General features: G+C 36.1%; 1 protein-coding gene across 1 annotated transcript; it reads left to right on the top strand.

The window, feature by feature from the left end:
- Positions 1–455: 455 nt before the first annotated feature.
- LOC129267033 (uncharacterized) lies at positions 456–13,497 on the top strand. Its single transcript, XM_064103118.1, has 5 exons — positions 456–751; positions 3,036–3,323; positions 4,254–4,274; positions 6,477–6,734; positions 10,961–13,497. Exons 1-5 carry the CDS (start codon positions 493–495, stop codon positions 11,488–11,490), a joined length of 1,356 nt encoding a protein of 451 aa, XP_063959188.1. The 5' UTR covers positions 456–492; the 3' UTR covers positions 11,491–13,497.
- The last annotated feature ends 4,117 nt before the right edge of the window (positions 13,498–17,614 follow it).

Here is a 17,614-nt window from a genome sequence, read left to right as displayed (position 1 = left end):
CGCTTTTTTCTACCCAAGTATATCGATATAATATATATTTAGAAATTAAATTGTACATCTGTTATTACGATTTTGAATGATGTATTTTTTTGTTATAAAAGACCACAAAATAGTGGGGGACATTTTATATTGTGTCTCCTCCACCCCCCCCCCTTCAAAAAATTGGGGTGGCGCGTCCCCCCTGGGATTTCAGCCCATGTTTGTAGTTGTAAAATTAAGAAAATATCTTCGCCCTTGCTATATAGAAAAATAAAATGGCATTATATTAGTCAAAATGTAAAAAAAATGAATAGAAATAAATAAATCAAAACCTGATTTGATGCTATTTTGCGTCATGTCGTGCTATACTTTTTGTCTCAAATACTTGTTTTGGTGTTCCATTGACATTTTGCTACTTATATATTACCATTGTATGTTATTGTTTGCATTATAGGTCCAGAAGGGTTACCAATGATCTCAACCCCTGATACTTTGACTGTTGGGCAAACTAGCATGCAGAACTGCACAATCTACAACGTCTACCCTGCACCTATCATTGAATGGTTCCTTGGACCTGGTGAAGTGAACATCACAATGAACGCGACTATTCACTCCAACCAAGACGACGTATCAAGTCTCATCAACGCAACCAGTTGTCTTTTGTTCACGCCAACGGCGAAAAATCATGGAGAGAACCTGACATGTAGAGTGTCTCCTTCTGTGCCAAATGTTTGGAAATCCCGAAATGCATCTGTAATCTTGAATATCGAAGGTAAGTGATCAATTTGACTATTGCTACAGTCACAGTAACCCTAAATATTCCACAAGCAAGAACCGAATCTTGTAAGATATCTTTTATGTTCGGCGGGGGTGGGGGGGGGGGGGGGGGGGCTTCATGCTGGAACTCACTCCCTATTCAACTGCAACAATGTACATAATACTACTAACAGTTTCAAAAGGGCTTTACTAATTTTAAGGAAATGATGGACAAAGAGGGGGGGGGGTTGTGGGGGAGTCTCTCGCCTTAGTTTGCATTTTTTTTTGTTCTGCATTGTTCCTTTGCATCATTTTGTATACCTTACCCTAACCCTAACCCTATAGCCCCCCCCCCCCCCTTGAAAGTCACAGCATGTATTTTAATGGGAATATCTCGTCCATACACAAGTGAGGACCTCTTTTTTTTCTTCCTATTTTTTTTTTTTTTTTTGCTTGTCAAATTTAATGTGGACGAAATTACTTTTGTTTTGACGTGAAAACCTCTTTTTTTGCTTTTCAAATTTAATGTTGGCGAAATTACGTTTATTTTTGGCTGAAAGCCTTTTTTCTCTTTTTTTTACTTGTCAAATTTTCCTCGGGGAAAAAGTGCCCCCCCCCCTTGGAAAATCCTGGATCCGCTCCTGATAGGGGGTCTGACTTGATGATGATGTTGATGAGGGTATGTGGGGGATGTATAGCCTATGTGGGTGTGTATGGCTGAGTGTGTGAGTGTCCAGTGTCGTTATTATAGGGATTATTTCAGTAAATTCAAATGATCCAATTTATAATTATGTATTTGAGCAATATCTAGTCCTAAAACTAAAAGGACGTTCTATTATCTATATTGTGCATTCATACCTAAGGTGTGTTGTACGATTTTAACTTTATATTTGATTATAATATGTAATTATTGGTATAAACTGTACCCATTTGTATTCATTACTCTGTTAGAATTGTGATTATTAAGTTTTATGTCTTATTCATGAATTGAGATTGGGTGCCTTTTACTTTGTATATTTCATTTATGGCACGACCCCAATGCAATGTAACTATGTATCTGTTTGGGTTTTTACCATGTGAAAATAAAATTCATCTATCTTATCTATCTACAGTGGTGAAACTGGCTCCCGACCGGTAAATCTTATTATGTTAATCTTAATGACATAGCCAAACATTGGCGATATTTTGATGGTGGGACTGTTTTGAGAAAAAAATAGTTAATTAATTTTTTTTTAATAATAATTTGAGTATAATAAGGGACCAGCGAACTTAAAACCAAAAATAAGTCGCCCAAATTAAGTTTGAGATTTTCAGTGAGCTTGAAAAATGTACATGATAGGCTTTGAATTGATATAAAACTTGTAAAAGGTGATGAACAACAGCCCTCACAAATACTTGTTTGAATGCAGGAAAAGGTCAGCGACGGTTTCAAAATATAAAGAGAAAACAAACTTTGAAGTTTTGGGCTTAGTCTCTCGAGCATAAAATGTGGACATTGTACGATCTCAGTGAAACTTTTCCAAGCAATCCGCGAGAAATGCTGTCAAATAAATCTTGTATCTTGTTTTTTATTTCAACTTTACATTCATATTTTAAAAATTAAAAAGTATGTTAGAAGAATTATAACTCAGAAAAACCAATTACTGTTTTTGCCTTTTGGTTTTTTTTTGCAATTTTGTATATTTACAGAGAACTTTCCTATCGACTTACTGTTCGTTTTTGGAGTGGCTGGTAACATAATAATAATAACCATACTAATAATAATAATATTGATGACGATGACGATGACGATGATGATGATGATGATGATGATTATGATGATTATGATGTATTGATTTATAGAACGCAGAAACTAGTCCCTAAGGTATATATTGTAACTATATTGAGTTTATGATTTGCAGTTCTTTACTGATGGCGCTTTATTGACTTCCAGGGGTGAACTATTCCATAGTTTGGGGGCTAACACAAGCAAATGCTCGATCACCGGGCGTCATTTTTTTTAAAGAATGGGATCTGTAAAAAGAGTGAATCTATTGAAATGCGCAAATTGCAACCATGATGACTGAAGTATAACTTGACAATTCTGTGATGTAGAGCTTGCATGACCAGGAAGTGCTTTGAATTAGTAAAATTTTGAAAGCTATATATTCTCTGCCGTATCGGTAACTAGTGTAGGTTCTTTAGTGGATTGATAGTGTGTATTTTGTGTAGCATATATTTCTTATTCTTGGATATCACATTGATCACTTTTAAATCCAGTTAATGTCATTACGATAATTTTTTTCTTGTATATTCTTCAGGTGACCTCAGTCCATCTGGCGAAATTAGGGTTGAAAACGTGACGTCGTCCAGTCTCACCCTTTCTTGGGACGTTGACAACGTTACTCTTGAATACTGCAACTGCAGCCATGCGTCCTCTGATATCTTGAAAACAACGGATCCTTGGAACTGTCGGGTCTGCAATGAGCCGATTGGCGTTAACGGGACTAGTTATGACCTAACAGGCTTGGAACCGTTCCAGTGGTATTATCTGACTCTGAATTTGACAGGTGGAGGAGTGGTGGCGTCTAAGCTAACTTCCACTGCCCGTAAGTAATTTATTAATTTAATAAATGGTTTACTAGTATTCTAATCAAAACCATTAAAAAAATAAGTGTACATATGTCCATGCTACGTAGTTTGACAATGAAACTGTGCATTTGATTACGAAAGTATTTTCATAAGGTAGAAATTCCACATAAATAATAATGAAACTCGTATAACACTGGCGTCGATACCCCACGCCACGACTGTACCCCCTTACTGAGCAGATTTTATTTCTTCATTATTATTATTCCCCATCTATTTCCTTTTCGAGTCTCCCATCACCATCTAGATATCACTCTCTCGTGCTCTCGCTCTCTCTCTCTCTCTCTCTCTCTCTCTCTCTCTCTCTCTCAATCAATCACTCACTCACGCACCCCTCATACACAAACACACACATTCCTTTCGTCCGTGTCTCTATCTGGATCCCTCTGCAGAACGGTTGTGCTGTAATGGCTCAGCTGAGTAGGGCGATCCATCCAATGTTATTTTATCATTTATTATATTATGTTGTAATTTTATATGCTTCGTTTTTATATTGGTATATAAAATCAACTCAAATCAATCAAATCTCTCTACCTACATTTCTATCTATTTATCTATCTATTTAATTATCTCATACAAATTACATATATATATATATATATATGTATATATATATATATGTATGTATGATATATATATATACAGGTATATATATCTATTCTGTCTCTCTTGTTTTTCTCCTCCCTGCTGTATCAGTGAAATTGTGCCTTTCTTTGTAGCACGATGTTAAAACTGGTGGGTGTTTTTCACAGAATTCAATTCATTTTATTGTCATTTACGTCAAATCAAAGGTTTCTTTAAAAGGCAGATTCGGATAATGTACTATGAGTTACTCAACAATATCCACTGATCTGTGAATGATCAGTCTATTTTTTCTTCCACACTTTTAGCACCCAAGCCAGAATATTATGGTAAGTTATTTCCTTGTTTTTTTTAGCCACTAACGATGTTATCACTTCTTGCACTATCCTGACTTTATTAATGACTTGACCTCACTTTCCAAGTTTCCAACTAGGCCTATATGAAAATCCATCAATGTCATAATTTTCCCTACAGGAAATTTGCACAATGTCCATTGTAAACAAAGAGAAACAAAGAAGGGCACACCAGATTGTCAAGACGATGATTGTATGATAATGCATCATATCTAGATAAAAATTTGAACAAACATGCATTTTAGAATTTGGCGTAGTTGGCTGTCCATATAGTTATGGTTGATCGGATCAATCGCAACTATTTCTAAGGCGGGTCCCGGTCAAGGATTTCCTTGTGAACGAAACTTACAGATTACGGCAGTATTCATTAGCAAACATAAAGTTTAACTGTTTACAAGATATAATACGTGCATTGTAAGTTGTGGTTTTCTCGAAAGCAGTTTTTGTCTTTCTGTATCTGTTTTGTATATATCACCCTTTAACATTTGAGAGCAATTAATATTTGCTTAAAAGAAATCTCGTGAATCGTGTGCGTTGAATGGGTGTGTAGTCTGGTTTTCATGTCTTCTATAACCATGGGGGAAATGAGAATAATGATGGGAGGGATGCTTCAATAACTCCCACTTAACCCCCCGGGGGGGGGCACTCAGTATATAATGCATAGTGGGTATGTGCCGCGGAGGGGACCCCCATTTTTACACTCAAATTTCCGTTCCAAGGCATAGCATTTTTGCCTTTTTTGAGAAAAAGAACAAAGAATGCCGCTCCAAGGCATAGCATTTCCTTCTTATCGAGAAAAAAGAAGAAAGAAATCCGTTCCAAAGCTTCGCATATTTTTCGTTACGCCGTTCCGGTCGCATTGATCTGCTACAAGGAGCTGCAATTTTGGTGAAAAGCGGCCGTATAGCGCTTTTCGACCATCGCCTAAGCGCGAGCGCACCCGGCGGAGGCCGCGCTAGCTGCGTCATGCACGATTGCCCGTTCCATAGGGATGCATACGCACTCACAGAGATACGGAGATCCGTTCCGAGGACCCCCGTTTTCAAACACATTTGTAGTTCCGAAGCCCGTTCCGAGGACCCTCCTTTTTACAATAAGCCCGCTCCAAGGCCCCCGTTTTTTGCCTCGCCCGCGGCTCACCCCTACCACTTTTTTGGTCGAGTGCCCCCCCTGGGCTTAACCCGCCCCTTTTTCCTTCTCCTGCCACCCCTCTCTCTCTCCCCCTCCCTCTCTCCTCTATCTCTCCCTCTCTCTCTTTCTGCCTGTCTGTCTCCCTCCCCTCTCTCTCTTTTGCTCTCTCTCTGTGACTGCCTCTTTTTCTCTCCTAAATGGTATCACGTACATGTATCAATACATAAGCCATTTAAGTTCTCTTTTGCTTCTCCTTTATCTATTTATTTATTTGTTTACTAATTTATTTACTTCCTTGTTTTTACAAGGAAGTGAATTGATTATTTATTACTTATTTTCATTTTATTGTTTATTATTATTCATTCATTGAGGGTATGTAGTAGGCCATATCATCTTTATCATTTCGAATGTTTCATTTTTTTTTATAAAACCTCTCTTCACTTCGTCTCCAAACATTCATCGAGTTTTTTTTTTTTTTTTTTTTTTTTTTTGGTGGGGGGCACAGAGCAGCATCGTTGTTCTCCATTTCCTTTCAAAGGGGAGTGGCGAAGTGAGCAACGTGTGTGGTCTCTCATGGATTGTGTGTCATAGATTGCTGAAAATTTTGCCTATTTTTTTAGTCATAATATGACCAAAAAATATATATTATAGAGATGTTAAAATTTTATATGCGGAAAGTAACTCTGTAACATAATTACTTCCGTATAAATGTATTGAGAGTAATATATTAGAATGTTGTAATTTAATTTAAAATGTTTTAAGCGGAAAGTACTTGGTAACATAAGAATTTCGTATAAAATTATGTATTGAGTAATGAATTAGAATATTATTATTTAAGTGGGACTGTATTACAAGACTACACTGCTAGGAATATTGCATTGTGGGTTAGGAACATGGCCAGATTTGAGTAGTTGAGGACTTGAGATGGCGCTTTTAAGACTATGCTAGTTCGTTTCTGCTTTAATGCATACAATATCATTTATCATTTTTTAAACAAATCAATTACATAAGATCCCATCGCATTGATTTGTTGAATCTTCCTTACAGGCGTCATCATGACATTTTCTCTAGAAAATTCGAAGTTGAAGATATCGCGTATGCTACCAGTCAACAATACCATCCCCGATGATCTCTGCTTCTCCGTCGTCAAGACACAGGACCAAAGGGACAACTGCTCTCTGAGCAATTGCCTTGAACTTGGGAACAAACTTCGGTACATAAATACGTCCATAGAACATGTTTCAGACTTTAGGCTAGTTAGCAGTGGTCGAGGATTGTGCAGCAGTCCACCATCACGTCCATTTAGTAAGTATACTCGCTCAACGCAAGGGGCTTGCTCAAATCTTGCAATTTCTTATTGCCTGTACAATTCCCTGTGACATAAACATAATGTATGTACAGGTAAGGTAGCCTGAAGAATTCACACAGTGGAACATGTTCAGATGTGCAGCTTTTACTTTGTATATATCTATTCATGTCACGCCCACAATCCAAATCGGAATCTGGATCTGTTTGGGGTTTTTACCGTGTGAAAATAAAATTGATTTATCTATCTCTTTGTCTAACTAACTATCTAACTTCAGTCTGAAAATTATACTGATTTTTTTTGCATTTGGCTTATGAATTAATTGGTTCCCAAGAAAATCAAGAATATTGTAACATAATGTGTATGGTATAAGATCACTAAAATTATTACAAAGAATATGAATGAAAGTACAGTGTCTACCGGTGATTGAGCAGTGAATTCGAGTATACATATCTGTATTTTTTTCGATCTGCTTTATCATTTAGTCTTATTGTCGTTGCCGTCAATGTCATCATCATCAACTTCAACAACAACACCACTATCGTCATCATCATCATCACCATCCTTGTATCATTAGAAACATCATCATCATTATTAACAACATTTATGTCATTTCAATGATATCTGCTGCAGCTGCAGAAGCTTACTCATTGTCATATAATTAACATCATAGTTTTTACCATGTCCTTTTTGTTAAACACCACCCTCGTCATCATAATCATTATCATTATCACCACTGTGCACCCACATCACCATTGTTTTCATCAACATCGTCATCACCAACGCCATCATCATCATCATCATCATAAAAATACAACAGAAAAACTAATACATGCATTTGTTCTCTGTCATATTGATTTCTGTAACAGCCTTATTTTCGGTTTACCACAGCGACAAATAAAGAAACTACAGACTATCCAAAACTCTGCTGCAAGATTAGTTACTCAAACTCGAAAATATGAATCAATCACCCCTGTACTACGAAACTTACATTGGCTTCCTGTTCATTCTCGTATTTCTTTCAAATTATTAGTTTTTGCATATGAATGCTTCCATGAGATAGCTCCATCATATTTAACCGAATTATTAACTTTACATCAGACTACTCGTACTCTAAGATCAAGCACAAAGCAGCTGTTTGCTATTCCTCCCATTGTTACCAAAACATATGGTGAGCGCTCATTTGCACATGCCTCTTCCGTCTTATGGAATGCACTTTCCAATTATATGAGAAATATTCATGATTTAGATAAGTTTAAGACTTCCCTAAAAAGTATCTGTTTAACTTGTAATGAACTGAGTGCCCAACACTCTTTACTTACTCTCTAATTTCTTTCCTTAATTTCATCCAAGTGCATAGGGACATGCATTGCTATGTGTTATGCGCTATAAAAGAACTGAATACTATTATTATTATTATTATCATCATCATCATCATTATCACCAATGCCATTAATGTCATTCATGCATGTGAATTCATCGTTGCCATCGTCATTTTCTATTGTTAAATAAAAAGTAGGGGTAAAGATTGCATGACTCCCCCCCCCCCCTCAACATGATTCAATCGGCTTTTGTTATCCATGCCTGCATCTCGCCGCCTGTAGAATTGACAAGTCAGTCTACAATTGTCCTGTGTCTATACAATGTATTCTGATGTTGTCGCGGTTTCGATCATAGCTTAATTGCCTATCAAAATAAACTATACTGTCTCCTATACAAGATTTTAAAAAATCAATTACGATGCTTTGTTCATATTCTATTAACTCCGTGCCACTTTTGATGAACAATGTTGTAAGGAAATAACACTTATACAACTGTATTGAAATAATCAGTTACCACAACCCATTTTTGGTTTCATAATTTGATTTTAAAGAAATGTTTAAGTATTGTGGATTATTTGTAGGGATCATTGAGTAGTTGTGCTTTTGGAAATTGTCTATTTAGCAGAAGTAGTTTCATGCTCTTTTGGAAGAAGGGTGGTTAAATGCTTATTTAATCTTAAATACTGTCGCAGCTGCCAAGACGATATCATAAAGACTCAGTTTTGCCTCACGCTTAAATCTTTAGAATATATTCATGATTATTATACGTTTATTTAGTATTTGATTAAATGATTCCTAGTTTCATGACAATATCAACGACTATTTATATTGGCATTAGATAGCATAAACAGAAGGAGCACAAAAGAGCGATGGGGGCAAGCACTGCCCCCCCCCCTTCATTGAAGAAGAAAAAAGACCAGGGCTCCGTAAAACAAAGGTTTGCAATGAATTGCAGTGTCCACATAATGTAGACTCAGCAACGATGATATTCACACTGTGCACAACTCTGCAGTGTGACTCATCACAGTGTGTACACATATATTAGACTCTGTGAAGATGTGATTCATTCTGTGGACACCTCAAGTCCTCAAGCGTTTACAGTGTGTTTACATAGTGTGAACTCTATGAAAATAATATTCGCACTGTGGACAACTCTGCAGTGTTAGTTTTTACAGTTTGTATACACATAGTGTGGACTATGTGTAGATATGTTTCACACTGTACACAACTCTACATTGTTAGTGTTTACAGTTTAATAATATAACGGTATATTTACCCAGGGTAGCCATTTCAGTTCCGAAAACTTTTCTACCAGCGGGCCCTGCTATTATTATTACCCGGCTTAGGTAGGCTATCTTTTCAGGTGCACACAACTTTTTGAGGAATTACTTCCTGCCGGTACCCATTTACCTCACCTGGGTCGAGTGCAGCACACATAGTGTGGAGTCTGTGAAGATGATATTCACAGTGGAGCTAAATCCACTTTTGGTGTTTTCCTGTAAATCAAGGTTTTTTAATTCACCACTTTCCCTTAGCCACTGCTGTTTTATTTTGATATATATGATAGTACTATCATCTTTGATTAATTAAATAATGATTTGAAAAATCAAGCATTCTTTATCATTTTTTAAAGAATTTTTGAAATTTAATTTTTCATGGATTTAGCTCCTTTTGAAACAAAAACTAGGCAAAATGTCATTTTTTGCCAATTTAAACGTGCTTGATATTGGAAATTGAACACAAAACACATGAATATGGCTAGCCTGGTACATTTCACATCTTTTCTGATGTTTATCCATTGAAAATTACAAAAAGAAAAAAAAACATTTTTTTTTCATCTTTTCTCAGGACGGTGGCTTTTCGATATCCAATTCCAAAAGAAGCTAAATCCAAACATATTCATAAAAATTGTAAAATTATGTTATTTTCAGCGAAATTTGCACTGATGGTGTAAATTTGTATCCACAACATATATCAAAAATGAATGCATAATTTTATGTAAAATATAAACAATAACAAGTTTTAAATAACCGTATAGTGGATTTAGCTCCTTTTGGAACAAAACTCAAATTTGCAATAAATTTTTACCAACTTTTTCATTTTTTTTTTCAAATCCGATATGTTGCATTTGATTCCCACGTCTAAGATAAATATATTTAAAAAAAAAAAAAAAATCAATTTTGGTCAAAAGTGGATTGAGCCACTTTTGGAATCAAGCTCTTCATATGATTTTTTAAGTTGAACTAGATTCGTGGTTTACCGCCCTTTCACACGGTAAAAATCGTAATTTGAATGATGATTCCAGTGAAAATACGGCTAATGACGAATATTTAGCACGTGTGAAACCAAACTAGAACATGATTAGAATCACGAATGCTAATCTACAGTCACGATTACAATAGCAATCATCATAACAATGATGATTCAAGATTCACGTGTAAACAGGCCCTTAGTCACCTCCTTTATGACAGAAAGTATACGTTTCAACTATGCTGACATACCTTTAGCACATATAGAAAATTCAACAAAATATTTTCTTATCTCCAATTTTATTCTGATAACGTTCTTTTTCATGATTTATCTTTAAAAAAAATACAAAACCGAATGTTCTAGTCTAATTGCAACCGGGTGTCGTGATATTTAACTCATAATTATTTCCGAGTGTCTCTTTCGTTCGAAGTTATACAAATTTAATGAAAGTTTTAAAAAATTCATAAAAATATGAGCGTTCCAGTCATTCAAATTCATTTTTAATTGAACTATGTGTCATGGTATCTGGTATACCTCTCATTAAGCTTGCCAATTTTTCCAAGTTACAGTAAAAGGCAGAACAAATTTTATTTGGATAAATAATTTTCTCAAACTCAAATTCATTTTGTTTTTCACCTATGATATTCACCTAGTTCTGAACTCAACCGCAGGTGTACTCAATATGCTTCCAATGTTCATCCTGCTTGGGGTTGTTGCCGGGTCGGCGATCTTTCTGTTCCTCTCCGTGGCCGTCATCATTGTTCTTTGCCTCCGACTGAAGCAAAACCGGAACAGAATGCAAGTTCAATGCCATAAAGGTAGAACGTCAAAAGGGACTGATGAGGAAGATCCGACAGGGCAGGGTTTTGGTTCTAATTACGAATCTCTTGATGGACCTCGTGGTGGAATTTCTCTTTATACTGGACTCAACTTTCCAGCGAAGGTAGCCGGTTCAGAAGAATACGGTTCAGGATCCGGAAATCATTCGACAGTTGTTGGTGAGGAAGATCGGACAGGGCAAGGTGTTGATTCTAATTATGAATCTCTTGATGGATCTCGTGGTGGTATTTCTCTTTATACTGGACTCAACTTTCCAGCGAAGGCAGCCGGTTCAGAAGAAGACGGTTCGGGATCCCGGAATCGACCAACGGTGGCCATTGAAGATTACGAAAATATTTTGTAGATGATGTTGATGGTTTAGCATAATTGGGTGATTAACAGGATAAAAATTAATATACATAGAGTGGATATTTTGCAGCCCTTTTGAGGGTGTAGGCCCTATAGCTGACCGCATTTATTCCACACTGTGAATACGGGAGTACGACCCGTCAACGTGTCGGTACTAGCGTTGAGAGTCTGAACCTGTGCATTCTTTGTTCTATGAAATGGTTCGGAAATATAAGTTCATATCATAGTCGATATAATTTCATATCGTTGTAACGGGTAATGTAATTACCTTTTATTATTGTATGCCTTTTTAACAGTGTACCATTACCATTTCCAGAATGTATATGTTTAGATTAGAAAGGATGTAAAAAGAATATGAACTAAAATTCTCCTTAGCTTTGATGAAATTCACTTGAAAACTAGTATAAGGCACTAAAGATAGATAGATGGAGCATGACTATATAAACAACAATTTGTACGTGTTTTTTAATATACATGTAATGTTGCCAGTGATCTACTTTATACAACGACATTGCATTCTAAAAAATGTGTATATTATTATGTGTTTGTTTAGTTAAGTCAATTTATGTTTTTTTTTTATACACGTGTATGTTGGTAGTGATCTACTTTATACAACGACAGTGCATTCTAAAAAATGTGTACAAGTTTGTTTAGTTTAGTAACTGCGAATTCACTTAGGAAAACACAGCAGTTGGGTGAACTCTAACCAACTTAGGTCGCGTAACGACTTAAATCGTGATTAGTTAAGTAAGTTAACCAACTGCTTAAGAACATATTTTACCTTTCCAGTTGGGTAATTATGTGCGATTTTGAATGATTAATTGATTAATGAGACAGTTCGCAATTGGATTTAATCACAGTCAACCAAAATATGTTAGTAAAATCTGATTTATTTGTTAAAGGAGAATGAAACCCTTGAAACCAGCTGAATCCATATCAAAGAGAAAAATCAAAGAAACATATTGTTGAAAGTTTGAGGAAGATTGAATGAATAATAAGAAAGTAATGAGCATTTGAATATTGAGATCACTAATGCCATGTAGATCCTCCCATTGGCAATGCGACCAAGATCTGTGATGTCACACACGTACAACTCCCTCATTGCTTTAGTACTTATTTCACTTATATTCTCACTTTTATAGAATCTATCACAAGGTGAGGTGTTCTCTTTATGAGAGGACAAGTACAGAGGTTTCACAACATTATATCATTGATGAATCGTTTGTCATATGATTAGAATGAGCAAAAAGAGATGTTTTGGGGTATATTTTCAGTGTCCGAATGGGAGAGTTGTACGTGTGTGACATCACAGATCTTGGTCGCATTGCCAATGGGAGGATCTCCATAGCATTAGTGATCTCGACATTCAAATGCTCATAACTCTTTTATTGCTAGTCCTATTTTACACAAAGTTTTGTTGATCTTATTCTTTGATTTTTCTGCTTTCACAAAAGCTAACTTGCTCCAAGAGTTTCATTCTCCTTTTTTTTAAGTAAGTTAAACAACTGCTTAAGAACATATTTTACCCCTTCAGTTGGGTAATTATGTGCGATTTTGAATGATTAATTGATTAATGAGACAGTTCGCAATTCGATTTGATCACAGTCAACCAAAATATGTTAGTAAAATCTGATTTATTTGTTAAGTTTGTCTCCCTTCACCCCCCTTCACCCAATGCTTGAAAGGTCAATATTTCCCTTTCGGGCTACAATTCTTATTTTGAATTTGAATCCGCAGTCTTTAAAATGAATGCTTACAATATCGTGTCAACGTTATCTAATGAAACAGGCCCACGGTGGCTTACGTTGTACAGGTCTCCAAGAGGGCCTATTTGGAAAATGCGGTGTTAAATTTTGATGCAAGAGCGTGAACATTAAACAATACGCACACCATTTTATTGAAAATATTTATTCATGTAAATTATTTATTTACATAATTAGTTATGTATTATTGTTTTGTTTAATGTACCATTTGTTTGTTAAGCTACATTTGCGGAACCCGAATTGTACAGATCGTTATTTTAACACAATTTTGATCTTTTTTTTTTAGTTCAAAGGAGGAGTAATACCTAAGACTTAAGTTTCAGGTACATAAAAGCATGATTTTTTTTACAAATGCCATGGTACTTCGTAAGGAATAGATCAATTATTTAAAGGTATTGTTTAACTTTGTGAGCAGCCGATTAAAAAAATTATCAAACCAAGATGAAACATGTGTACAAGTGCATGTATTAGAACTAATAAACCCTGAAAACAACCATTATTGAGAATGAAAAGCTAAAACTACAAGGCAAACCCCGATTTTGTAAATTACACATAAGTGTATTGGATGAAATTAAGATGGTGTTTTCGGTCACTTTATATTTCAATTTTTGAAGCACTAAATAATTATTTTCGAACGCAATTTTTACTGGGCTTCATTTTTGTAACATATCACAGACACAGGTGACAAGTGTGACCTTCTAGCTCAGATTTTTTTAAAGTCAAACCAATGTTAACCAATCACTTTAAGCGCGAAGCGCGTGCTAAAATTATTGATATGACCTTCTCACTTAGAAAGATTGAAATGGTATGGCACCTAAATATTTACAAGACCTCGTCATGCTTTATTAACCAGCTTATAGCCTGAGACCATCACACCAGCATCTTCTTAAGACTCCCGAAACACGAGTAGCCTATGGTGAGCGAGCATGAAATCTCTGCATTTTAAAGTCGACTGGAAAATCAAACATGGCATTACCTCCGGAGGGCGACCTTTCAGTTTCCATTTTAGGTGGCATGGATTCGTCTATGCTAAATTCGAATATTTAGGAGGAGGCTGTTAACAAAATAAATGATGTAAACCCCCCCCCCCCCCCAAACACAAGTACAACAGGATGACAACTTGGGCATAAATCCAGTGAAATGTATGTATAAAAAGAAAGAAAAAGAAAATGAAATGAGCGATATTACGAGCCTCCAGATGCCTCCACATTCTCCAGCTATTCAATAGAATAATATAATTAATCAATATGCTTCTGACAGTGAATGATCATATATCAATCAACCCGACAAACGCACGTCAATTCAAAGCTCAGTTAGAAAGAACACAGTTTATTCACAGTGTGGAACACATGTGAAATCGTCTTCACGCTATTAAAATGCTGCAATTAATTATTAACCACACATTCACTGAGTTTACTACAAGTGAACACACTGTGAACACTTACAAAAGGTGTCCACAGTGTGAATCACATCTTCACAGAGTCCACACTATGTGTACACACCTTGAACACCTAACACCGTAGAGGTGTCCAGTGTGAATATCATGTTTGATCTATCCATGTCCTGTGGTTTCTGAATTGCAAGTCGATATATTTTTAACTAAAGAATTAACCCTTTTCCATTGGTATGTTATTCATCAAAACTATTAACTTCCGTCGTTGTTAGAGAATGAAAAATTCCTAGTGAAAAATTGAGAAGGAATGCGGATAGATGAAAGAAAAATAAGAACCAAAGAAAAATTATTAAAATGATTACTGTAAAAAATTAAATACATAAAACAACCCAAAACAAAACGATGCATTGGAGAATTATTACGCTGTGTAAATCTTTCACTCTAGTTAAGTGGTCTGAAGCCATAGCCTACGATGACTTCTGTACAGAATGCCCTCTCGCTCAGGAATTGACACTGTGGCCCGTATTCTGAAGTCGGGTTTAACTTAAACTCAGGTTTAAAGTTGTGGTTTAAGTATGGACAGCCAATTGTTACATAAATAATTAACAGTAGAGATATACTTCAGCTCATTTGGCTCTCAAATCATTCATAATTGTCTAGGAAATGAAAAGATTATTGTCTTCGTGACCATCGATGAATCAGGAAAGAGCAGAGTAAACATAAGAAACATACAACTTAATAAAAATGTTGATACTTTTGGCTTCCCATACTTAAACCACAACTTTAAACCCGAGTTTAAATTAAACCAGACTTCAGAATACGGGCCCATAAGTTTTATCTGTATATTCTAGTCTATGTGTTAAGACACACTTGTTGATCAAAGTTTCAATCAGGGTCTGTGCCTGCAGACCAGGGGAAAATGGAAAATAAAAGCAAAAAAGAAAGAAAAGAAACTTAATTTTTTTAAAAGCATATACAGGAAAAAATAAATGTAATTCTAAAAATGCCTTAAAAATTAAAGAAAATGCAAAATAAAAGACAGGAAATATGAAACAACAAAACAAAGCGATTCATTGCTTCTGTCGAACGAAGCTATGCAACAGTCGCACCAGCAAAACCGATATCGGAACGATCAAAGCTATTATGTTTGTCACATGGAGACTCAAATGATAGAGATTCAACACATGCCATTTAGCATAAAGAACAATCATCAGTGTTTATTTAGCACAATTAGCATTAAGTGAATATATTGTCTCACTATCCATACATATACCTCACTCGATCCAACAATGATGGGATTAGGCCCTGAATTAGCCTATCTATCCTTCACCACTTGGCATATAATTCTTGTACCTATAGGACTGTTTAGATATCACTTTAGTATTTAATATTTCTCATACCATCCTATACTGTCAGTCAACTCTCAATTCGAATATTATAAGCTCTCTACACCGGTCAATCCGGACCTTTCGTTTGAGGACGCGCACGCTTATTTACGACGTTAGTTGATTTTGGAAGAGACTTTTTGGGCCCGTAATCATGGTCGTCCTGCAATGCAAATTGTGTGACATGAGATTTTTTTTTCGTTTCGCATCTGCGACGGAAACATTCAATATGCGTTTCGTGTGCAAAATTTTGGTTGCTACTATGGTAACAGCGATATATCTCATTGAGGACGACTTTCCAAAGCCACATTTGACTCCTCCTAGAGCTCGAGAGGCCGCCCGGGGGGCCCACTTCCATTGATTAGTGGATCCCAGGAGCGACCACGCGTAAAAGGGGACAGAGTGGGCAGGTACGTACGTTACGTATAGGCCTATGTAACGTTATAAGGGTGTCAAAACGATGTTTAAAATGCTGACAAAAAAGGGATATCCAATACTTGTAGGGTTTCACAAGCCAAATTCTTGTTAAGAGATGCATTTTCATAATCTGGAAAAGAATTACTTCCCAGCTTGTTTAGGGTATTTTTCGAAACCCCATGGTCGTGCCTGGTATCCACTCATTAATGGAAGTGGTCCCCCCGGAATTTGAATCTAATCCCCATTTCTGGGGGAAGTAAAACATAATGCCCATTACATCGTGTGCGAGAGGCATATCGTTTGTGTAGAAGGAATAAACAAAAGAAACAAAAGAAACAAAAAGAAACGAGTTCAAATGTATTACATAATGGTGTGCACATATCAACTCACGCGAAATGTTCGGCTGGAGAGGTTGATCTGACCCATGAAATCAATTGCCAGTGATACACCAATAATCCACATTAAATGTAATATCGATTCGATGGACTGTAATGATCTATATCTAAGCCTTCATTCAGTAAGTTTTACCTCACTCAATATGTACTCGATTTGTTTGAAAAACCACTTTCTTATCCATGTCATAATCTATTTTAGGTCTTCATTTCGAATATCTCAAACCATCAGTCGTAATATACATGCTATGTATGGTGCGAGTGTCGCAGAAAAGGATTTTGCACACGAAAAGCAGATCTGTAGGGCCTGTAACCCCCCTGTAACACAAAGTTTAGCATTGATTGTAGAGCAGTTTTCTACGTTTGATTCTATTGACTATAATGCACATTCAATCTTAAAAATCAAGTGTATGATTAAGCGTTAACTTTTGTGTTAGGGGACCCTAATATTAGCGTCCGTGAGGATTGCGAAAGGTCCCAAATAAACGAGTTGAAACGGACACCAGAACTGTGTCGAGTTTTAACTCCTACAATCAACTTCTACAATCAACTTCTACAATCAACTTCTACAATTTGTTCAGTGCACGAACTCGAATATATAGGCCTTCTGGCCTGGGCCACTCGCCCTTCAACAATGAAAGCATCGACGAAAAAAATAATTAAAAACATTGTCTTAACTGACAATCGAAGAGTTATAACGTCTCAGTTCAGGTTTTCTTCATAAAATTGACATCTTTTCTCTGTATAACAGTTTCATTTCAAGCATTAT

This window comes from Lytechinus pictus, chromosome 8, assembly GCF_037042905.1.
Source record: "Lytechinus pictus isolate F3 Inbred chromosome 8, Lp3.0, whole genome shotgun sequence".
Classification (NCBI taxonomy): domain Eukaryota; kingdom Metazoa; phylum Echinodermata; class Echinoidea; order Temnopleuroida; family Toxopneustidae; genus Lytechinus; species Lytechinus pictus.
This window is presented reverse-complemented; position numbering and strand designations above follow the sequence as displayed.